This window comes from Sinocyclocheilus anshuiensis, unplaced genomic scaffold (assembly GCF_001515605.1).
Source record: "Sinocyclocheilus anshuiensis isolate Anshui unplaced genomic scaffold, SAMN03320099.WGS_v1.1 scaffold1154, whole genome shotgun sequence".
In the NCBI taxonomy this organism is placed as follows: domain Eukaryota; kingdom Metazoa; phylum Chordata; class Actinopteri; order Cypriniformes; family Cyprinidae; genus Sinocyclocheilus; species Sinocyclocheilus anshuiensis.
In genome coordinates, this window is record NW_015542345.1 from 666,927 (window position 1) to 691,099 (window position 24,173).

Consider the following 24,173-nt stretch of genomic DNA (forward strand, 5'->3'; position numbering starts at 1 on the left):
GGAGGACGACGGACAAAAAGAGAAACAATGGAGGGGGGGAAAGGACATCATGGGACAAACCGGAGGATGGTGGGATTTAAACCAAAAAAGGAGGAAGGAGGAGGAAATAAGAACGGCAAGAAAGAAAAACAAAGACACATAGGTTATTGTTTTGGTCTGGGCGAGGGGTGGGGTTTTGAGAGCGTGAGAGCTCTTGGTTGGCTGGAGGTTAAACAGGAGGAGGGGACGCTGGTTTTTAGTCCTAGTAAAAACACTGTTCTATGCGATCGTGGGACGGTCCCATAGAACTGCAGTGGGGCTTCAAACAGGCAAAGAAAAGCTCCGCTGCTTGGTGGTGAACTATGGTAGTCACGTCAATGCAGTCCTCTGATCCCCAACCCTCACTTCGTCCCCAAACAAGAACAATGCACACTGTTACACCCAGTTTGCCAAGGCATGGTTCAATAGCAAGCAGAAAGAAAAAAAATAACAAAATGACTGATTCATTTTTTCTTTTCTTTTTTTGTTTTGTTTTGATTGGCTGTTTAGAGTGATTCATTCCACAGAGAGATTCATACAGACTTGGCTGTCGATGGCAGTGCACGTCATGCTTCTAAAAAGGTGTCTGCATTGTCCCGCACATTCTCATTTGTCATATCAGAATGCATATAGAGATGGCAAATAAAATAACAAAAATGAATTTCAAGTCAAAGAAGAAAAACTGTGGAGAAGAGTAAAAAATAAACTGAAAAAGAAAACGTAAAAAAAGAAAAGCAACATTCATTCCAGTCTTCAATGCGAGCAGGTGCTTAAGTTTTTTGTTTAGTAGGATCCAAACCTTGCAGGCCACCCTATGAGGACATTTCTTGCCTAAGCCCAGCGGGGGGTCGATAACCCGCAATAAACTGTACATATCCTTATAATGAATGCGCCCGCTGCAAGAAGAATACAGGGAGGTTAGAGAGGGGGCACACACAGGAAAAGAGAGAAGAAACAGAGCCAGAGAGCCAAAGAGGAGGTGGAGAGGAAGAGGGAATAAAAGAGAAACAAGAAGAGGAGCACAAAGAACAAGAGAATAAAAGCACACATATCCATTGACAAATCACAGACTAAACCCAGTGAGGCTGTTCCACTGCCTCAAACCGATAGAAAACCAGATCATTCAAAGGACAGCCCAACCGATTTTAGGTGTCAACATGTTTAGATCATACGAAAGACTAGAATCTTCCTGCAATGGACCCTTTTCATAAGACTGAGATGAGGAGTAATTAAAAACCCAGCAATTTTGACATATAAATTAGTAAACACTAAAGGTCCTTGCACACTGACTCCGAAATTTCCATATGCGCTTTTTTTTTTCCTCTCATTCGTCATCCTTTCCTATCAAAATGCTTGCTATGCATACGAAAACGCAGAAAATCGAACCTGATCCGAACCTGACCTGATGAATTTTTTATGATGGACGAAAGTTTCAGAGGCAGTGTGTAAACATGATGGACACAACGTGAGGTCGTATTTATTTTTTAACGTGTGAAAATTTCGGACGAGAATTTCGGACTCATTGTGCAATGACCTTAAGACGCAAGAGTCTTTCTTTAAAACAATTTTTTTTTTTTTAATTTAATTTAAAATTACAAAAATAAATAAATACATAAATAAATTCATACATGCATGCTATGGACATTTGAAATGAATGCTCATGTACCTCTAAAGGAATTTTACCTGCTATATTTCACTTCCACAATCCAGACTTGGACCATTGCCTTGGATACATTTAAACATGCATGTGAGGGTTACTGTATCCGAGATTTCAATGCATGTCAAAATCCAGTCAATAAACCCAACCTATGCATGTGAATGAAATAACCAGATCAAATTTTGAGTAAAAAAATGGTGAAGCTGTCCTTGAATGATCTTTAGTGCTGTTCTGAATCCTCCCCCCATCACGGTGCGGAGTAAACGAATCCACCAATATGACCGTGCACATGAGAGGCTCTCATCTTGGCGAGTCCAATGACTTAATTGAACTGCATACAGCGACAGCTACGTGGGCTTTACCAGTCAAAATACATGAGGTGTATTTTGTTAACGTTTGTATGCAGTGGCAAGTACAGAAATAAGCTGCGACAGCTTGTCTGTGAAGATGTTTGCCATGCATACCTGAGCCATAAAGATGGGAGAATTAAGTCATTGTGAAGTCAGAATTTGCCATGCACAGGGTCTAATGTTCAGCTCTCTCTTGCTTATGTTCTTTTAAATCACTTCCTCGGTTTCTTGCTGCAGTTTTTATACACATATATATATACTTTTTTTCTTTTTGTGGGGTTGAGCAGATTTTTTTTTTAAACATTTTTCTACCCTTTGTTGCACTCAGTTTTTCCATTATTTTTTTTTCACATTAAAAATGTTTTACGTATATTTGATTTTATGTTGAAAATCATGTATACTGTAGTAAAAATGCAATTTCTTTCCTTCTTTCTGACTCTTTGAATGAAAGCATTTGTTCAAATCAGGATTATGCAAAATTCAGAATAAAAAAATTGGTTCCCTTGCATTTCATGAGTTTGAATTGAATTAGCCACATTCCACAGAAAGATGAATTGGAATTTAAATTGGAATGACAGGAAGAGATATGTACTGAACTGTAATTCAAAGAAATTCAACATAAGTAATGCATTGTGGGAAATTAAATGCCTTTCCAACCTGGTTGGAGTTAATTTCTTTAATATGATGAAATATACACTATTAGTAAAATCAAATGTCTATAGACAGCCATCCATCCATCAGGCCTATAAACCTTAGCTTTGCTTTTAGTTATATGAATTTTGATTAATTTCAGTGCTATTTATAAACATCCAAATTCAAATTGCAATTCTACATCTTGTTTGGTACCGTAACTCAAATTCAATTCAAATTCAAGAACTGATCTGGAAGAATAATAATTAAAAAAAAAGGTTTTAATTATATTCTGAATGGCGCACAACCCTGGTTCAATCGTTAAACCTTCTTTTGCTCAATCATCATCACCGGATGTGCACTGTCAACAGGGTAAACAGGGTTTCTCAGGGCTGGGGAAAGGAATCCTTTCCTTCAAACCAACTCCATGGGCTCCTGCAGAACATCACTCGAGGATGAGGCAAGCACTGGGACGGGGGGAAGTAGGAGGGATATAAAGACAAACACTGGGCATTTTGAGATTTTGTCAAGGCCTTGTCTTGAGTGACTGTGGACAGTACTATGGGACATTCTGGGGATGTTTTCAGTAACAAAAGATGTAAGAGGCTCTGGGCCAGCAGCTATGGAGAAGAATGATTGGTTTTTGAGTTAGTTTGTGTGCACATATATATCTGTGACAAAATAAAGAATCTTTAGAATGTTACAGTGTTTGTTAGCTTGCAGTGAACATGTTTCCTTTTTAAAAAAACTGTTAGTATTAGGTGATTTAGGTTTTCCATTCTACAATTTAAAGGTAAAAATCAATGGTTGCATGTGTGCCTAAAAGAATAAAATGTGTGGTTTTGTGTGTTTGAGTGGGAGAAAAAGTGTAAAAGATGTGTACGTTTAACTCACCAGGCTGCTGGGTCATACTCTGCCCAAATCCTGACATACTCATCCAAATGATGTGGACCCAGAATGGAGGAGTCCCTGGTCAGGTACTCAAAGTTATCCATGATGACAGCGACAAAGAGATTCAGCATCTAAACACAAATACAACCCCCACAATGCAAGCCCCAAAACATACAGAATTAATTATTTAATGTTTGAAGCAATAAATAAAGAATAGATGCATCTCTGAGAGAAAAAGGTAAGTGTAAAAAAAGTGGGATTAAGGTAAAGGAAGGCAAAAAGAAACAGGTGGAGGCTGTTCTCACCAGGAAAGAACAGAGGAAGATGAAAGAGACAAAGTAGGCATAAGCAAAGTTGCTGCCGCACTCTGACCCCTCGTTCCCAGAGTTTTCATCACATTCCATTCCTCCGAGACATGCCAGCATGATCTCATGCCATGCCTCGCCTGTGGCACTCCTGTTACCAAAACATACAAATACATGATATTTAAAGGTGAAATAAAACATAAATATTAGATGAAATACTTAAAACTGAAAATAATGCTTTTGCAAGTAACTTGCATAAAATAAAATAAAAAATAAAATAATTAAAACTGAAATAAAAAAATAAATGCTAAACAGAAATATATATATTTAAAAAAAAAAAAGCAAAAAACTAAATTACTAAATCTTTAGCTAAAAATGAAGCTTTGAATATTTTGGAGTGAACAAAAGTCTTGTTCCTTAAAATAAAAAGGTTTAATTTAAAACCACCAAAATTACTAAAACTTAAATCTAAAAAACTAAATCTGAAAAATAAATTAAAGCTAAGTAGAAAAAACGAGATATATATATATATATAGTTTTTATATACTAAAATAACACTGGTAAAGACACAAGACTGACCTGAAGAGGAGCATCAGGGCCATGATGAAGGTTCTGAAGTTATTGTGTTCACTGATCGCACTACCTTCCTCTGCATCCAGCCGCAAATTCCCAAACAACTACAGAATCAGAGAGAAAATATAAAACTACTGCACACATCACTGATCTCACAGATGAGATCTCTCAGCAACCTTATGCCACTTCTGAACTTGTTGAAAGATGCTTAACTAGGATAATTTTGTCTTTATTTTGATTTTCAAAAACCCACAGTGATGTTAAAACTCATTTCAAACAGAACAGCTGTTACCTGCATGCCAATGATGGCATAGATGAAGAACAGAATTGCAATGAGCAGGCACACATACGGCAGAGCCTGTAAATGGTAGATAGAAAGACCATGAAAGGAGAAAGAAATTGGACAGAATTTTGAAGTTTGGTCTGAAAGTCTGTGTATGTGTTTTTACAGATGTGCACACTGTAAAATAGGTTGAGTGCATTGTCACTTTGCTTGTATAAAAGTTACAGTCGAATAAAAAACACATTTCTACATCTACAGGTATTGCAATATTGCATGAAATGATGTACTGCAATGATTATTTTTGGACAATGTATTTTTTTTAAAATGTTCAAATAAGCTCAATTTACAGAATGCTCAGATGCCAAATAACTAATTCCAGTCTCCAAACTGTTTTCAATGAATCATGGACATCTACTCTAACTTTTTTAGGCAGGGCAGTTGGCTATACACTTTCATTACATGTAGAAAATATGCAAAGAAATATTTCTCAAGGAGAAAAATTGCTTCTTTTTAACTCTAAGGTGGGACTTTAGAGTGCCTGACATTTTGATGTGAAGATTTTGGTGTAAAAATGTCTTGCATTTATCTTAACTTTTGTCCCGCATGTGAATTGGTGTGGATGTGTGACTGTAGGCATTAAAGTATGACTTTTTGTACCTTAAATGACTGAACGAAGGTCCAAAGCAGAATGCGAATGGTCTCGCCCTGCCTCAAGAGTTTAATGAGACGTGCTGCTCGAAAGAGTCTCAGAAAACTCAGGTTTATGAAGTTATCCTGGGGAGATTAGATTGAGACATATGTAGAAACAGAGACAGAGGAGAATGTTCCAGAAGAAAAGGGAGAAAATAGTGCAAGAGACAGCATGTGAAAGAGAGAAAAAAATCACAATCAGTTTACTTAATGATGATGAATCTAATTTTCTTTTTTTCAAATAAAAAATAAAATAATAATTTAGAGAGAAAGTGGGTTAAAGTAATACATAAAAGTATAAAAAGATTTTATTTCTAAATGTATATAAATACACAATGTACAAAATAAGCTTAAAATGGAATTGACACTAAAAATGAAACATAAAATCGTAAAAAAGGACCAAATTAATTCAGGAGGGGCTTAAGAAAAACAATCAATAAATTGTAACAGTCATCATCCAATCATATATTAAAGCATAAACTTTTTTAATCAAATGCACTGATCTGTTGAGACAGGCAAGGCACAGTATGAAAGCAGCCTGATGCACTATAATATTTTAGCAAATACAGGCATACGGAGTAGAATACCGACAACATTAGCCAGTGGGGATTGGCTGTGTTGGTCATGTAATTCTCAATGGTCCAGTCCACACAAAGTTCATGCCAACTGTCTTTTTTTCTCCTCAAAATGTCAGTGTTGTATTTTAAACGCAACTGACACAATCGCTCGAAATATTGAGTTCAGGCATGGTACAATAAATAATAAATCGTCTCAACTGTGTGGACAGGTTATTGAGGATCACTCCCCCATTCCAGCATACACAAATTTCTGAGTGAGATGCAGCGCCCTCTTCCAAACAGAGGAGGAACTACAGTAGTGCAGAACAGTCAGATGAGACGAGAAAAGATAAGGTAATGAAAGAATAAGAGTCATCATGCAGCTTTTGCTAAAGTGCATGGCATTCAGCGATGGCATGACAATGTCTGTGACTACCTGTGAAAGTGTAGAGGCATTTTTATAAGCAAAAACAAAAACTCTCATTGGTCAGTGGGTAACCAGGCAGATTAGAACTACAGGTCAATAAGAGCAAGAGTCAGCTATTGAAATTTGTCTGAATCTCTTGTGAATACATTTAGGTAAATCTCTATGTTAATTTGGTTAAAGTTACTTTAATTTACTACATATTGGCCCTTGTACTTATATGTAAGTGTGTTTGTATTAGGGTGGGCGTTATGACCAAATGCTTACATGAGTAATTTTAGATCATTGTAAAAGTCTACATGACAATGCAGTTGTGTTTCTGGAAATGTGATGAAAAATGGTTAATAAATAATCCTGTAGTAATGTTTATTCTGGATTTCTAAGCTCCAAACCATATCCACACAACAGCTTTTCATTATTTTGACCCACAAAACGATAGCTGTGTGGATAAAACTACCATGGTATAAATAGTAAACTGACACTTTTTTTAACCATCATACCACCCAGTCCTAGTGTTTTTAATTACTAATAGAATATTATGAGTGTTAACATGCTGTTACCATGTTAACATGTTAACAAATATCCAATTGTCAAGCATCTTTGGGGTAATGGGTCATCATACTGGAAGCACATGCTTTGAGGAAAGTGGGGAGGGAAGAGAGAAGCATTTTGGGTAATGGATGCATTAGAAGCCGAGAGAAAATTACAAACCAACCGGATTCTATGTGTTGTTGCAGTAGATGGAGGCATACGTGTACAGTGAGTGTGTGAGGGGATTGGATGGGTACACATGAGATGATAGATATGAGAGTTTCATAGTGCATTTTTGTTTTGTTTTGGATTGGATGGGTTTATCGCCAACAAATCAGAGGAACAAAGAAAGCATGTAAAAAGATAAAACAGGAATAAGTCGTTATGGATACAGTCAACAGGCTGATTAATCAAACACAGATACGGTGGGTATTGATTCACTATGCAGGCTGTTCCAGTGGCCAAACTGAATTTTACATTTACATTTACATTTAGTCATTTAGCAGATGCTTTTATCCAAAGCGACTTACAAATGAGGACAATAAGAGCAGTCAAAGAAAAACAAGTAGACAGAATAGAAAAAATTGAATAGAAAAATATAAATAAATTTTTTTTTTATAAAAAAAAATGGAGATAAAGTAGAATTAAAACAGAATACTTTTACTCATTATGACCTGAAAAGCATTTTTTAAAATTATGTTACAAATACAATGCTAACTACCTTAGGGTCAATGGCTGCATCCAAAAACCTAGCAGCTGCCTCGCTGCCTTATCAGGCAATGACTTTGCAGTCAGCATTTTTGCACTAAACTGATTTCGGACAGGCTTCTGAGGCAGCGTAACGGTTTAATGAGCTGCAAAATTATTCCTAAATGAATATTTAATTACTATAATACTGATATCTCGCTAGAAATAACAAAAAAGTGCAAAAAATTTGTCAGAAATATACATGTACACACAAACTGACCACCGAACGCAACTTTACGATGACATCTTTATTTTTTTTAGCTCAACCAACACAGAATGAAATGCACAGGATTGTGGGATATCAAAGGCAGTGAAGGATACATCCACGCTGCCTTCAAAATTCAATCAAAAGAAGGTACCTTCGGAGACAGGAACTGAAGCAGAATTTGGATTCGGACGTGCATTGGTGCCTTCCTGCCTTGGAATGCCTCCGAAGGCAGCATTTTAGAGCTTTCGGACACAGCCAATGTTGATGTTGTTAACAAAAACAAATCTAAAGCTATTTTATTAAAACGTTAAAAAATAAATAAATACAATTATTTAAAATAAAATATATATACATATTAGGTTAGGTTAAAAAAAATGTAAAAAAAAAAAAAAAAAGAAAGAAAGAAATGCTGACCTGGCAAATAATCTAAATAACTCAATTATTGAGTTTTAGCTTTAATAAACAATTATTAACCAAGTTAAATAACTTTGACTAAAATAGCTAAAACTACATTAAATAGGAGTAAATAGAAATATAAAATGAGAAATAAATAAAAAATTCAAATGATAAAGAAAGTTAATTCAAAATATTAATATATACGATAATATATAAATATGACTAAAATAGCACTGATTTATATTGAAAGTTATATGGACAAATGTATATAAAAGTTATATAACAATTCACATCATATAATATGTGACCACTGGGAGAGCCCAAAAACTTCAGTGTAACACATCAGAGTAAAGTGTCTCTGTCTCATTTTTACAGACAGAGCACCCTAGGCACAGAAGAGACACAACACCAGCACAAATACACACTCAAACACTGACATTTACACACAAAAACCAGTACAAATACACACAACACTTAGAATGGCAATAGAATGAACACATGATGTGGAGGATTGAACAGGTAAATATTAAAATATACAAAAATTGTAACATTTTTCTGCCAAGCCATCTTTACCACATAGTTTTGGAATTGTTGCAATTAAATCTTGCTTATTAAACACAATATGAAGAATTCTGCAATAGGATGATATTTTAAACACATACATTAAGTACTTAAATATCTATGTGCATGAGAATGAAACTTTTTACTGTCCCTCAAAAAAGGGACAAGCAAGCAAGAGCTGCATTTACCGGTATTAAAATGAGTATTTATTTTTTTTTTATTTTATTTAAAGTTGTTATATTCACATCTGGCCATTCAGTTCCAACATGAATCAAGATGCAATCTGCATTTGCTTTTGAAACTTGTCTAAAAGTGCACTTACCCATAGCTCTGTCACCAAAATATCAGTGATGCTGCCGATAACAGACACAAAATCAAAAATATTCCAAGCATCTCGGAAATAATTCTGCAGAGAAACAAAATGAGACAAGTGCATTAGAAAGCTGTTTGATTTCTAAACATTTATCTAAACGGTTTAAAAGAAGAAAACATGAAAAAAATCTCAGGTCTAAATAAGTAACAGGACATCTTTAGGTGCAATGAGTAATGCTAGGAAGAGCTGGATGTATGAATGCGATTAAGAGAGACTTACTCGGGCACCAAAGGCAATGATTTTCAGAACACACTCCATGAAGAAGAGTGTGGTGAACACTATATTCAGGTTCTTCAGGACTACATCATACGTCGAAGGGGCCCCATGATACTGGAAATCCACAGAGAAAATTCAGACCCTAACGGATGCACAAGGGCATTACTGTTGCTAAGGGAGTAAGAAGAAGCTTGTACCTTCATCATAAGGACGATGGTGTTGAGCGCAATGAGAGCCATGATACTGTACTCAAACGGAGGTGACACCACAAATTGCCACATTCGGTACTGAAAGCTTTGCTTGTTCTGAGGCATGTGGCGCGTTAGAGGTTTGGCATTTATAGCAAAATCAATACAGGCTCTCTAGAAGACACAGAACAACAGAAAACAGTGAAAGAAGCATCTGATGTATCACATTGCGTGTTTGTTGCTGTGGAGAGAGAAGTGAATAGTAAAACTGAGAGCACAATGTGACCAGCTGAATCACAGCTGCTTTTGACTCAGAAACACATTTATGGTTTATGTATATGAATTTGAAAAGTTTTCTTATGATATAATTATTGTTTCTTCTTCAAAATGTTGAGATATCTATCAATCTATCTTAGAGATATAAACTCTAAAAAGGAGCAGATTACTAAAAATCTAAATATATTCTTCAATAATAGTAATATTTATAAATAAAATAATAGCAGTCTGCTACTTTCTAGAGTTTGTGATAAAAATGTCAGTTTCACAAATGAAACTGTCAAAAATAAAATAAAAGACAAAATAGCCAATAGTCAACTTTGTTTTGCGTATGATCACAAAATATTGGTTGAAATACCACTTTCTTAAAGGAATAGTTCGTAAGACCTTCACTCATCTTTGGAACACAAATTAAGATATTTTTGATGAAATCCAAAAGCTTTCTGACCCTGCATAGACAGCAACACAACTGAAATGTTTTATGGCCCAGAAAGGTTGTAAGAACATCGTTAAAATAGCCAATGTGACATTAGTGGTTCAACCGTAATGTTATGAAGCTACAAGAATACTTTTTGCATGCGAAGAAAACCAAAATAACCACTTTATTCAACAATTTCTTCTCTTCCATGCCAGTCTTCGACACAGTCTTCTCGTAACTTTATAAAATTACAGTTGAACCACTGATGTCACATGGGCTATTATATCGATGTCCTTACTACCTTTCTGGGCCTTAAACGTGGTAGTTGCGCTGCTGTCTATGCAGGGTCAGAAAGCTCTCGGATTTCATCAAAAATATTTAAATTGGCGTTTCAAAGATGAACAAAGGTCTTAAGGGTTTGGTACAACATAAGTAATTAATGACAGAAGTTTCATTTTTGGGTGAACTATCCTTTTAATTACATGAAACTATTTCTTATTGAACTACTTTTTAGCAATGAATAAAACTAAACTCTTGGGATGCACTATGGGATTGAAGGATTTATAAGATGTTGCCTTAAATTTTGGTCTAAATTAGGCATGTTTGCTGGTTTACTCAAGTGAATAAATTTGCAAATACCTCATTCTTTTCGAGGCTGTAGTCCTCCATCATCTTGTCTCCTTGCTCCTGGAAAGTGATGATGATGAGAGCTACAAAGATGTTTACGAAGAAGAAGGGGAAGACAACGAAGTACACCACGTAAAAGATGGACATTTCCATCCGGTACCCCGGGCTCGGGCCCTGGTCCTCATAAGTGGAGTCCACAGAGTGCTTCAACACCCTTAAAGAGAAACGACAAAAAGAGGTGATGACATAAAAGGAGAGATAATAAGCCACTAGAGATTCGTGAGCATGTCAACTCACTGCGGCCATCCCTCTCCGGTGGACACAGTAAAGAGAGTAAGCAGGGCCCAAAGCACGTTGTCGTAGTGGAAATCGTACTTCTTCCACTCCCGCTTCTGCGATTTCACCTCGTTATTGCGCTCGTACACCAAATATTCACCCCTGAAACAAAAACGCATATTAACAATTCAGCAATCAGGCTTTTTTCTTAAGGATGGGTGAGTATACATCTATTATTGTGGACCATGTTGCCACATTCATGTCAATTTTGGAAAACTTTTACATGCAAAATTTCCATTTTTGACATTTGACTGCCAGTGTAAACTAAAAGAAATCACAAATCTTTCATTGCAAGTCATCTCCACTTACCTGCAGTCACGGGCAAACTCTTTGGATTCGTCGGTGCAGTAGAAGAATCGTCCCTTAAAAAGCTGCACGGCCACCACAGCGAAGATGAACATGAACAGCATGTAGACAATGAGGATGTTCAACACGTTCTTCAGAGAGTTCACTACACAGTCAAACACCGCCTGGGAGAAAGACACATGAGTATAGCACGCTAACTTGGCTAACAAAACAAGATGGTGCGATAACATGAAACATAGCTGTGTGTGTGACTTTGACAGTACTTTTAGTTTGGGAAGACGTTTGATGGTCTTGAGTGGACGTAGCACCCTTAGGACCCTCAGAGACTTGATGACACTGATGTCTTTCCCCTTACTGCTCCCCCTGTGGATTGGAAGCAAACAACAGGACATCAACATGCTGCATGGTGAGACATAAAGAGAGATAAAGACTTCTTGAAAGATCTTCTTCAACACATTTCACTTCTAGATCATTCCTTGGGCTTCCACTTGCTCTTATTGTAGAAGATAGTTTCAATATCACCATGCAACAGTTAATACCACAGTATCTATCATGTATTAGACTTATTTTTGTGGAATGTTTATCATCAAAAATCTTTTTTTTCTTCAAGCAAGTCTTCAGATTCACAACCATCGTAGGGTTTCAGTCACTCGTTACCTTCTGTGGGCATTCCAAAAGCATAACACATTCATGTAAGTATCAAAACTGTCAGGCATTTTCCGGTGCAATGCCCAGCCAAACCTCTTTCTTTCTTTTTTGGTTTTTAGCTGTGTTAGAGCAGACAGGGGAATGGAGGTCTGGGATATGGAGGCTGTTTGTGTTAATCGTAGGTAACATGACAAGACTGAGGGTTCACTGAGATGCAGAAGGCTAGCGGACTTGAGTGCAACTGTATCTTGTCCCTAGAAGAACTTGAGGAAGCTCAAACCAGGAGACCAAGACAAGTTACAAGGACATTTCATTGCATTCAAGAAAATAACTGTTGATAAACCTCCTGCCTCCAAAGCACATTTGGATTTTTACAAGATATTCAAGAAATGCTGGCCATTTTGTAGGATTTTGAACTGGCCATTTTGAAGAACTTAATGTTTAGCATCACATTGGCACACATATATATATATATATATATATATTGCATGGGTTGTTTTAAAATAATAATAAACATGACATTAAATAAATTATATATAAAAAAGAAATGAATGAATTAATAAATAAGGGTTAATAATTAGGTTATTTAAATATATAACTAATAAAATTCGGAGAAAGGGTTATTTTATTCCAAGGGTTATTTTAGAATACAAATTTTATTAATTACTATGTATTTATCCAGCATTAAAAATGATGGATAAATAAATCGTGAAGCTGATATTAGGTTATTAATGAGATTATTTAAATATATAACTAATAAAATTAATAATAAAAAATGCAGGGCTCATTTCAGAATAAAAAAAAACAATAAACAAATAAATATTGAGGTTAATAATGTTTTTATAATGAGGCTATTTAAATACAGTAATAAAGTAAAAATGTAAATAGAGGTATTTTACTTTAGATAGATGGCTTGAGCAGTAAAAAAATAAAAGTGTCCGTCAATGAAATCCACAACTGGTACTTCTAGTGTATAGTGTAATGTTAGTCACATCTCGTGTCTTATGCGCCCAGTGTAGACAGTGTTAGCCATCAAGGACGAATCCTTATTGACCCCTTGATCAATCTTGTGAATGTGGCAGAGGTATTTTTTTAAGTATATACACAGGTCCCAAACACAAACAGAGAACTCTTCAATCAAGCGGCCAAGACAGCTGTCATTAACTATGAACTTCCAGGCAAGTCCCAGCTGAAGACCGGCCAGCTCATGGCAGATTGATTGTGTCGGAGCATTGGAAAAGGTCCAGGTTACCAATAATCAATTAGTCGCTCCTGACTGTGCTCAGAGAGAGTTGTGCAGTACCGTAAGCAGTGTGCAAAAAGTGTGATCTCTTCTGTAACATTGTGTTCAGTTGTTTAGGTCCATAGACAGACCCCTTAGAACCAATGTAAGTCACGGCAGAATAAAACAAGCAGTGGAATGGAGAGAACCAGAGCAGATGAGCAAAGAGGAAGGGAGGATGGTTGGGAGGGAAAAAGAAAGAAAGAGAGAGAAGCCATCACGTGAGCTGGACGGTAGCCGTGCGACAATAAGGAGTGGAGACTTTACCGAGAGAGGCTCCTGTTGGTCACCAAGGTGTAGACATAAGAGAGGGTCAGAGACAGACAGCGGAAGAAAGAAAGAGACAGAAAAGAGAGGAATACACACAACACAGAAAAAACAGAAAGAGAGACAGAAAAAGAAACAAGATACTGGGAGTGGCTTGGCAGAGGAACAACATCAATATGAGAGACAGACAGACAGACAGAGAAAAAGGACCAAGCAAAAAAACCTAAGCGAATGATTTAAAGAGTTGAAAGCCCCCATGTTCAGATATTTAAAAGTACAAAACAAACAAAATTAAAGATGCACTAAGCAGTGTTTTACACCTCTGACTAATATGTCAAATTCAAATTATTGCAGGTTTGATCACAGTTGACAAATATGCTTGAATTGGTCTTCAAAAACAACTACTTTTGGGTGATTTGTGTAATGTGATCCAGTAGGTGTCAATATTGAAACTTTGCTTAATGCGTCTTTAAATTATCTATTCAAAAAATTGTATAGACATACATATATAATTGACCATTGCTGAGCACCACCTACTTGATTACTCTTATCCGCTCACATACGCTTTACAAAATGAAAAAGATGAGAAGCATTTTTACTAAACTGTGCAGTAAAAACTGAAATGATATCATCCATCCACATATGCTTCTTTGCATATTTGTTTAAAATTGTCTGTAAACTGTTGTAGTGTAACAGTTGCCGAGGCAGATTTGCCAGTAATGCTAGGGAGGGGCTTAGCAAAGGGTCAATTCGTTTTAAATCCAGACAGAATCCTTAAAATGTTTGAAAGCTTTTGAGAGGTCTGATAAGAATAAGTAGTATACAGATCTGAGATGAGATCATATCTATCTGTTTATTTCATAACCAAGCTCATTATCTGAGAAAAGATCAGCACTTACCACTGTAGTGTTACATAGTGAGTACTGGAGCATCTGATATCTCTTCTAGAAAGTCTATTTGTTGCCTATGCACACTTATTTTTAATCTGGATGCAAGATTGTACTGTACACAGATACTAATATGCCCTGATTTTGACACACACACACACACACGTGTTTGGATCAGTATACCAACATAAAAGACTTTCAAAAACATTAAAATATCGTATTAGATGTTTTAATTTTTTTGAAAATCTTATATGTTCACCATGTTTTTTGATAAAAAATACAGTTAAAACAGTAACACTGTGAAACATCAACATTTAAAATAACTAATGTTTTCTATTTTAATATATTTTAAAATGTAATTATTTATTAAGTTAAATACAACTTTTTTTGTAACAACATAAAGGTCTTAACTGTCTCTTTTGAACAATGTAATGCATCCTTGCTGAATAAAAGTATTATTTCTTAAAAAAAAAAAATTCTGAACAGTAGTGTATATAATATAATATAATATAATATAATATAATATATGCTGTTAAATGTATATAAATGATTATATACACAATATTAAATACCCTGTTAAATTTATATAGTTAAGAGAAATAAAATCAAAATGTGCTGATCTGTTGATCAAATTTAGCTGCTTTATTAGTGATTAACTCATGCTCGCAATTGCTACACACACACACCTGAGTCTGCTGCTCTTTTTCATATTGACTCTGACAGAATCATTCTCATACACTAATGCCTGCCAGGTATTTGGCAGGTCTTTACTCTTGGCCTATACCCAGTCAATAACTGAGGAGTCAAACTTGTCACACTTATAGATTAGGACAACCCACTGCAGTAGAGGAGAATCCTCCCTCTGCCATGCCAACTCTGAAAGTGGGGGAGATTCTCGACACCTTAGCACACTATATCAGACACTCAAGCCGGAATGGAGGTGGAATCCATAATTGACTGCAGTGGAGCCAAAATGGCCACCACACTGCAGTCGCCTCAAAGTGGCAGTGTGGGATGGTATTTGTTTCAGTAACTATCAAGCAGCACATACAGTCCTCAACCCAAATCTACAGTGGTTATTGGGTTACATGCTTCTCAGGTATGTGTATTGACTTCATTCTAAGAATGAAGATGGCAAAAGCATGATCATTTGTTGAGTCGTTTTGTTCTTATTGTGAAACTGTAATACATGAGCAAGCCTTTTCTCCACCTAACCAAGGTATTCTAGGTAATCTGAGATGCTTGTGTGTCATGTCACCACGCCTATACCCAGAATGCATCCATTTAGAAAGCATCAGGCAGTGGAGAGAATAAAAATTGTTCACCCAAAAATAAATTCACCCTCATGTTGTATCAAACCTGCATATTGTTAGTTTTAGCATGTGACAAAATAAAGACTTTAAAAAATGTACAGGTTTGAAACAATATGGCAGTGAGTAAATAATCACATGTAATAATGAAAGGGCATAACCTTTCATTTCATGTGTGTGTGAGTGCGAGAGAGAGAATGAGATAAACAACAACAGATGAAGGACAACAGATGAACGAACGTCAAAAACACCAGTTAATAAGGAGCAACTGTCAACCTGGAGTCCTCTTTTCTTGTATTCCATTTTCCTTAACATATCCTTCTATATCTCTTGTTCTCTCTATCTCTCCACATCTCTTGTGGTCTCTCTTTTTCACTCACTTTGTCAGACTCAACAAATGGAGGCCCAAATGATAAACAGCTTGACAGCTGGAGTCTGTCCAAGGAAGCTTAGTGCTGATGGAAGGAGAGGAGAGGAGAGGAAAGATGAGGAAAGGAAAGGTGAAGGGGATAGGATGGGGAAGAACTGTTTTTAGGAATGAGAACAGGAAGTGACAGGACAGAAATAGGGTTGATATGGTGGAGAGGCTTCATTTAGTTTCAGGTCAGGGGATGGGGATGAAAACTGGGCACTGCGTGTGGAGTGATTTTAACTCAAAGCAGGGTTTAAACCTATCGGGCCACGTGTATGTGAAGATACAAGCTGATAGGTTTCACTACAGGCATTCAGCTAACACATAGTCATTCATATCAGCATACTATGTGGCTTCTTTTTGCTAATATTTCAATAAGTAAAGAAAAAAGTTTGACCAAAACTTACCAAATCATTAGTGTCTTATATCAATAAATAATATGAATTAATTAATTAAATAAAATAAATACAATACTGTTCAAAAAGTTGGAGAATGTCACATTTTTAAATGTTTTGGAAAGAAATTGATTAAGCTCAACAAGCCTGCATTGATTTGATTAAAATACAATAATTATATACAATTTAAAATAAACCGGATTTTCAGCATTATTTGATGAATAAAAGTTCTAAAGAACAGCATTTATTTGAAACAGAAATATTTTGTAACATTATAAATGTATTTACTGTAAGTTGTGATCTATTTAATGCTTCCGTGTTGAATAAAAATACGAATTTCTTAAAATAAAATGATCCCAAACTTTTGAACAGTAATGTATATATTAATATATTGTTTAAAAATACAATAATTAGCTTCAAATATTACATTTGAGGCCACTCTATGTATGATGATAGTTTGACTGATGTAAATAATCATGGCCACATTCCTCAGTCTCCAAAGTCAATGTTGCTTTTAAAGGAGTTTGGATAGCAAAGTGTTAAAGACAAAACATTTTGACAAACAGTGAAGCAAATGACAGCTTAAGACAAGGTTACTGGTTAGATAGAAATGCAAAAAGTTAAAAATGTATCATATAATAATAATAATAATCATAGTAATAATATATTACATTCAGTAACTTGCAAGTGGATTGCCTTTAAGGTAAAGCAAGCTCGAGAAATTGCATAATGCATACGTAAAATCGTAACAGTTCTGAAACTGTTCATGAGATATTTATTTACCTAAATCTTTTTTTTTTTTTTTTTAATAATGCCACTAAATATTAATATCAGCATACGTACATTCTAATCCCTTATTTAGAAGTGTGCAGGCACTTTTAATGCCACAAGTGTTACAGTATGTAATTTAAGACACTCTGCAATCCCCACATACAGTATGAAAAACGTGTCTTGTATACACGTACAGTATATGTAATCTGGCCTACGGGACTGAGGAGGATGTACCAGATCATACATGCAGGGCTAAACAAGAGTAAAAATCATTCCACGCTCAGAGCACCATCAGCGGTGTTTACTCGTTCTCCTTTTTTAGTGACTAGCTGATCATCCCGCTCGAGGGTTCAACTTTATTCCTCAAGCGGCCTCTTTATATCCCCAAGCTGCTGCTCCCCCAGGCCATGCAAAGGAAAGAAACCAGAGTACCTGTGGCAGGACGGGCTCACGTTGATCCAGACATGGAAACCGCCTGGGCACTAAAGGGCTACAGGTGCCTGGAGACCCCTCACCCCCCACAGGGCCCTAAAGGGCTCAAAACTACCCAATTCAGCAGAGGGAATGTGTGAGGGGACAGGTTTATGGTGAACATTTGGTTGGTTGGTGGAGTAATGACAGATGGAAAAGAGCCCTGACACTCCCAACAAATCAAATATTTGCTTGTTTAACCACTTTTAGAGATTATTATAAACATTTTTTTAATTAAAAATTCAACTAAAACTAACTTCCTACTAAATAAATAAATGTATTAGTAAAAGTTTTTTTGTTTCAAATTGTGTGCATCGGTTTAGAGTTTCAAAAAAATTAAAATAAATAAAATATATTTATTAGTAAAAGTAGACCAGATTTATTTAAAAGTAGTTTACATATTAGGTGTCATGGAATTTCTAAAAAAAATAAATAAATCTAATAAATAAATAAATTGATTTAGTAGTAAAAGTAGATTGGATTTAGATTAGATTTTCTTATATACTTCTCCCGAATTTCCTTTGGAGAAATTAAAAATAGACACAAATAAGAAAATTACTCACATATAAAATTAATGTGCGATAAAATATATGTCGATGTTATAGCTCAAATAATTTGGCCTTTGAAATATTTGAGATGGCATTGAAATCTCGAACTGTGATATCATGTGAAAACTAAGCACAGCTTGCGACAATGTTAAGATCTCTTCAGAAAATGATATGTGAGATTAGTGGTCTTTTAGTCATAAATCTGAGACACAAATCTGAGACTTGAGCAGCATTCTCCATTTGTTATCTCATTTCTGCCTAGGAAAAACAATTGATATATCACTAAGATTCCACTTGTGCTTTTGTTGGTTTTATTGTTTCAGAAAAATACTGAAAGAGTTCATGTATTGATGGAAATCATGGTTAAAGAATGAAAGGAAAGGTGCTTTGACAAACTGTTTAGCACAAAGAAGAAGGACTGAGCATGAGATAAAATACAAGATGAATGACGAAAGCTGGGCAGAAGTTGTGTGCATCATATAGAGCTAATAGCTGCGTTTCCATCCACCTATTTTTATGCACATTTTGGAATATTGCATAAAAAAACGCTGGATGGAAACGCCAAGATAAGCCAAGAAAAACTTATGCGCACATTTGAGTAGGATAAACTTTTTATCCGATAAGAAAAAATGCGCATAAACTACGATGGAAACACATTTACCGAATAAATTCCTCCATGCGCATCGAAAAAGTCATGTGCTATGAGACGGGATAACTTGACTAGCAGCGGACCAATCTCGTTCACAGCATCTATATGTTGTTATGGTCATTCTGAAATGCCTGATCAAAGTATTTCTGTATAATTGTCTTACACGACTGCGTTCTCAAACAGCAGCATCCACCTCCGAAAGCATTGACAGCATTTATTGTGTTACGTCTGCTCGCACTGAGGTGCAAGTAATTTATATCATATATGAAAATTATTATATTCAGTGGCTTCTTCTATATTCTTAGTGATATTTAGTGCCACAGTTTACCAGGAAGTGACTATTTTGTTCTCTTTGACTCGTTGGATGGAAACAGTGCTTTATTCGCATATGTTTTATGCGATATTCCAGTTTTGTGCATAAGTTTAATTCAAATCTTTTGATGGAAACATAGGTAATGGCAGGAGTTGGATGGGAAAGAAATAGAGGCGTTATCAAGAAGAAAGCTGGGGGAGTTGATTGGTCAGAGAGAGAATAGAAACAGACAGGCTGGTGCTGACAGAAAGTTTGATGTGTGTGTTTGTGTGAGTGTGTGCAAAGTGAGAAAGGCCTTCATCTTTGTGGCTGATTGAGTGAGACAGAATGCAAAGTTACAAAAAATAGAGATAGAGAGCTTAGAAGAAGGGCACACAGTGCTGACAGGAGAAGAAAAGAGGAAGAGACCAAGAGAGAAAGGGGTAGAGAGTACTGGCGAGGCTCCAGGTTGGCAGTGGGGTAACAAGGTGGCAGAAGAGACGATAAGGGGCAGCAGGCAGCACTTCTGGGCAGGAAATGGTAGGATAAAGGGCACTTACGTGAAGGCAAAGGCTACCAGGGCACCACTAACCACTACAAAGTCCAGAAAGTTCCACAAGTCACGAAAATATGAGCCCTCATGCAAAACCAAGCCTAACACCACCATCTGGAACACAGAGCAGAGGATTAAAGCAAATAAAGAAAATGATACGCTAAAACGCAACCACACAAGTCATTTCCTGCAAACTTTACCTTGATGAGCATCTCAAAGGTGAACACACCAGTGAAGACGTAGTCAAAGTAACGCAATACCTGGAAAACAGGAAGAAAATGCATCAAGAAGTCCGGCGTCCGATTTTTTTAGTTTCACGTTATGCAAATCCATTAAAATTACTTGAGAACAGTAGTCTTACGTTGTTTCGAGGTGATTCCGGCCACACCGGATCTTCCGCAGCTAAAGCAATGCTGCTCATAGCGATGACTGACAGAATACACATCTCGAAATAACGTAGCGTCAGGATGTAATGACAACATCTTCGAAACCTGAAAACTCACATTGGTTAAGATAAATACATTTACTTTGCACACATGCACTTATACAGATGAACACACACTTACGGGTTGGTTGTGGATAGGATGAAACAGGAACTGAACGGAGGAATGGGTTTGGGGCCATCTTCATCGCCACCATTGTCTTCCTCCTCCTCTTTCTTCTCTCCTTCTTTAGCTGGCTCTGTGTTGGCATTCTTGTTCACTGCACAATGAAGGGAACGTGGGAAGAAGGAAGTGCACAGAAGTCCACAAACGTAATCAAATATCAAACAGTACAACATTTGCTTTTACAGTCAAACACGCATAAATGCATTGTAAGGCCAAAGTATACTTCGGTTATTACACGTACGTGAGGGTGTGCATACAGTGCGTGTGATGCAAATGTAGTCACCAGAATAGTAGTCGCATACTGTATGCACACCATCCAATTTTTAGCATATATGCTAAACATGAGAATGAATACATTTCTATTGTCTATAAGTATTTTGGATGAATAATGCCATTAAAAGCTCCTAGAATTATCTGTAATCACACATGTACATATTTGTCCCTCACCTTGCAGTTTGGCATTGAATGAGGGGTAAATCGGGAGCATATCTATGGCAGTGTGGTCAAGTTTGCTTGGGGTTTTGGTGCAGTCAGTCAGAATGAGACTGCTGTCATGGAAATCTGGTCCACGCAGGTTCAGCAGGTTATTGGCCTGCTCTGGGTCACAGCAGGGGTCATAAAAGTCGGGGTCAGGGTCGTGGATGGCCATCTTGCTGCTATTTCGCAGGTTGTCCAGATCCTCGCTGTACTGGCTCTCTGCATGAGGAAGACCTGGCTGAACTGGACGAGCTGTTGATAAACTACCCTCTCTAAAAATTAAAAAAAATTAAAAGTAAGAGGTTAACGGCTGAAACAACAGTTACAGTAAGCTGTATCAAGCCACATTTTTAGTAAAATAATTTTATAGTATTTATTAATATTGTGAATTAGTATTTATGTTTTAAATTTTTGTTTTTATTTTAATTTTAGTTAAATGTTCAGTTATTTTGTCGTTTATTTAAAAAATGTAAATGTTTGTTCTATTTTAGTTTGTTATACATTATATATTAGTACATCAATGAAAACTTGGCAACTAACTGAAATAAAATAGTTTTATGTCACTTTTTTTATGGTTTTAGTTTCAGCTAATGATAATAACCCTGATTCTTCTGAGAATGTTTGGATCAGGAACTGAATGTAGCAACACAAAAAAAATCAGTGGTTCGATTAATTTAGAAGATTCATGTAAATGATTCACTGATCAAATAAACGATTCACCCATTCACCTCAGTTCTTTAAGTCCCTGCACAGTTTTGAAGAAACACAGAACACTCACTTTCTAGCTCGATGCTGTCGACTCCGTTCTCTATCCCTCCTTCCATCTCCATCCCCATGGTTTCCATGACGATGCCTCCTCTGCCTCTTCTCTGGGCCCTCCTCCCCTTCTCCGCCTGTCTCCCCTCTGCTGTGGTGTTCTCTGTGTCTTCTCCCTCCATCCTCGTCCTTTCTTCTGTGCTGGTGGTGTCGGGGTCGCCTGTGCTCCCCTGCGCACTCCATGTCCTCGCCTCCTTTCTGGGCACAATCGCAGCCTGCCTCCCCCAGCTCTGGGTGGTGTAGGGACTGGCGGCTGGAGGGGGGGGGGGGGTGATGATGATGACTGTGATTGTGGTGGTATCGGGACTGGTGCTGCAGGTATTCTTCACCCCGCTGCTGGTTTAGCTCCTGGGGGTTTGGTTCACCCGGTCGGGGCTTGTTGGTATTGTTGTTGCGGTTCTCCTGAGGATTAACTACTAGTGGGCGGTCCAAGTGGGTCTTCATGTCAGGACGGTTGTGGTAGTTCATCTAAAAACAGAAAAAGCAGATTTGGTCAATACATCTAGGCTTAGCAGTAAATAAAACATACTTTGATGCAAACCTGCTTTTTGTAAACTGGGAAAGCACTGAGATTTAAAATGATGGTTGATATGAAAATTATTTACATAAAGTTATTAAAATTGTATATTATTTTGTCTGAATGAAAAATAAAACACTAAAACAAATCTTTTCAAATTCAGCAATTGTTTTTTTTGGTTTCTCAAAAAAAGGATGCTCACCAAGGCTGCATTTATGACTGTAAAACAGTAATATTATGAAATATCATTACAAATAAAAAAAAAAACAAAATTTATTTTTATTTTAAAATTATATTTTAAAATGTAATTTATTCCTGTGATGGCAAATCTGGAATTTCAGCAGCCATTACTCCATAACTTCAGTGTCACATGATCTTTCAGAAATTATTCTAATATACAATAATTTTTTTCTTATTATTTAGTATTATTTCCTATAATTTTAAAAATGGGTGTGCTGCTTAAAAAATTTTGTGGAAACGGTGATCATTTTTTTCCTCAGGGTTCTTTGATGAATAGAAAGGTCAAAAGAACAGCGTTTATTTGCAATAATGTAGAAGTCATGAAAATACGTGACTTCAGTACATGAAAATGTAACAATTAAATAATAATTTTGTACTTTTGATGTGGGTGAAGGTCTTTTGTTTGTTGATTTTTTTGTGTCTTAATATTTAGTTGCTCTTTATTGTTAGTATTATAGTTTTCAGTAAAATAGTGCTCTACACAGGAAATACAACATCGTTGCTCTTCATTTGTGATCTATGATATGTCTCTGACCTTCCAGTGATCTTCTGCATCAAGTTCACTGTAAAGCGCCTCTCTGCTGGTCATCAGGTTCTGTCTGCGGATCTCACTTGTGCGCTGCTCCCACACTGACTTGGAAACCTTTGAGTTCTTCTGCTGCTCTTTACTACAGAGTAAATAAATACAGAGAGACAGAAACAGAGAACAATTTTAACCCAGGGACAAAGAAAAGCCTTACTTTTCCTCCCCTAAAGCATCTATGAGCGATGGCCCAAAGTGAAAGGAAATGATAGTGTCCCTTAGTCCCCATCAAGAGAACATGGATGTGGCTCATGAATTCTGTGAAAGGAGTGATGACATACTGAACAACAGCACTGAGAAATGTTCAGACAGACAGACAGGAAGAGAGGAAGACAGAGATGGTTTGAGACCAAAACAGCGAAACAAGCAGCCCTGTGCTTGCAGTGCTGCTGTGGAAGAGACAGTGTGTGTCATCACAGCCAATGATGCCTCAGCCTCAGTGTTACAACATAAAACTGCAGCTACAGCAGCTGGAAACATAAAAACACTCATACAAAAACATGAGGAAGGCAGAAAGCAAAAGAAATAGGGATACAGAACGAAAAAAATGAGTACGTAAATGAATAAATACCAGTCCAGTAAACTGTCTGTGGCATCGATACGTTCAGATTTTACTGTAACTCTGAGGAGAGGGGGGTGAAACAAGGAACGTAAAAACAACGCTGCCACAACTATCACAGAAAACAACTGACAAAGTGAACAGGTGTCCCGTTCACTGATAGCGACTCGCTTGGTCAGTCAGATAAGTTTATGGATGACTTGGAATTAACCGGATAACTTTGCTTTTCAAAACAAGCTTCCAGGGTGAAATACTTCACTTCTTAAACCTACTTGCTGGCAGACTAACCAAATTCCGGGTTTGTGCCAAGTTATCCCAAAACTCGAC

General features: G+C 36.6%; 1 protein-coding gene across 1 annotated transcript in view; it reads right to left on the reverse strand.

Annotated features, from left to right (window-relative positions):
* The window catches only part of LOC107691280 (voltage-dependent P/Q-type calcium channel subunit alpha-1A-like), a 68,027-nt gene that overhangs the window by 20,787 nt on the left and 23,067 nt on the right, over positions 1 to 24,173 (reverse strand). Inside the window, exons 18-39 of the mRNA XM_016489798.1 lie at positions 23,859 to 23,909; positions 23,240 to 23,372; positions 21,910 to 22,415; positions 21,102 to 21,403; positions 20,613 to 20,748; positions 20,408 to 20,537; positions 20,247 to 20,306; positions 20,054 to 20,160; positions 13,759 to 13,770; positions 11,825 to 11,924; positions 11,565 to 11,725; positions 11,217 to 11,357; positions 10,932 to 11,133; positions 9,608 to 9,772; positions 9,414 to 9,524; positions 9,144 to 9,227; positions 5,365 to 5,481; positions 4,717 to 4,782; positions 4,431 to 4,528; positions 3,852 to 4,002; positions 3,550 to 3,677; positions 818 to 914 (exon numbers count right to left, since the gene is read on the reverse strand). Of these exons, the coding sequence (XP_016345284.1) occupies positions 818 to 914; positions 3,550 to 3,677; positions 3,852 to 4,002; positions 4,431 to 4,528; positions 4,717 to 4,782; positions 5,365 to 5,481; positions 9,144 to 9,227; positions 9,414 to 9,524; positions 9,608 to 9,772; positions 10,932 to 11,133; positions 11,217 to 11,357; positions 11,565 to 11,725; positions 11,825 to 11,924; positions 13,759 to 13,770; positions 20,054 to 20,160; positions 20,247 to 20,306; positions 20,408 to 20,537; positions 20,613 to 20,748; positions 21,102 to 21,403; positions 21,910 to 22,415; positions 23,240 to 23,372; positions 23,859 to 23,909 (3,058 nt within the window). The remainder of the gene's footprint in view (positions 1 to 817; positions 915 to 3,549; positions 3,678 to 3,851; positions 4,003 to 4,430; positions 4,529 to 4,716; positions 4,783 to 5,364; positions 5,482 to 9,143; positions 9,228 to 9,413; positions 9,525 to 9,607; positions 9,773 to 10,931; positions 11,134 to 11,216; positions 11,358 to 11,564; positions 11,726 to 11,824; positions 11,925 to 13,758; positions 13,771 to 20,053; positions 20,161 to 20,246; positions 20,307 to 20,407; positions 20,538 to 20,612; positions 20,749 to 21,101; positions 21,404 to 21,909; positions 22,416 to 23,239; positions 23,373 to 23,858; positions 23,910 to 24,173) is intronic.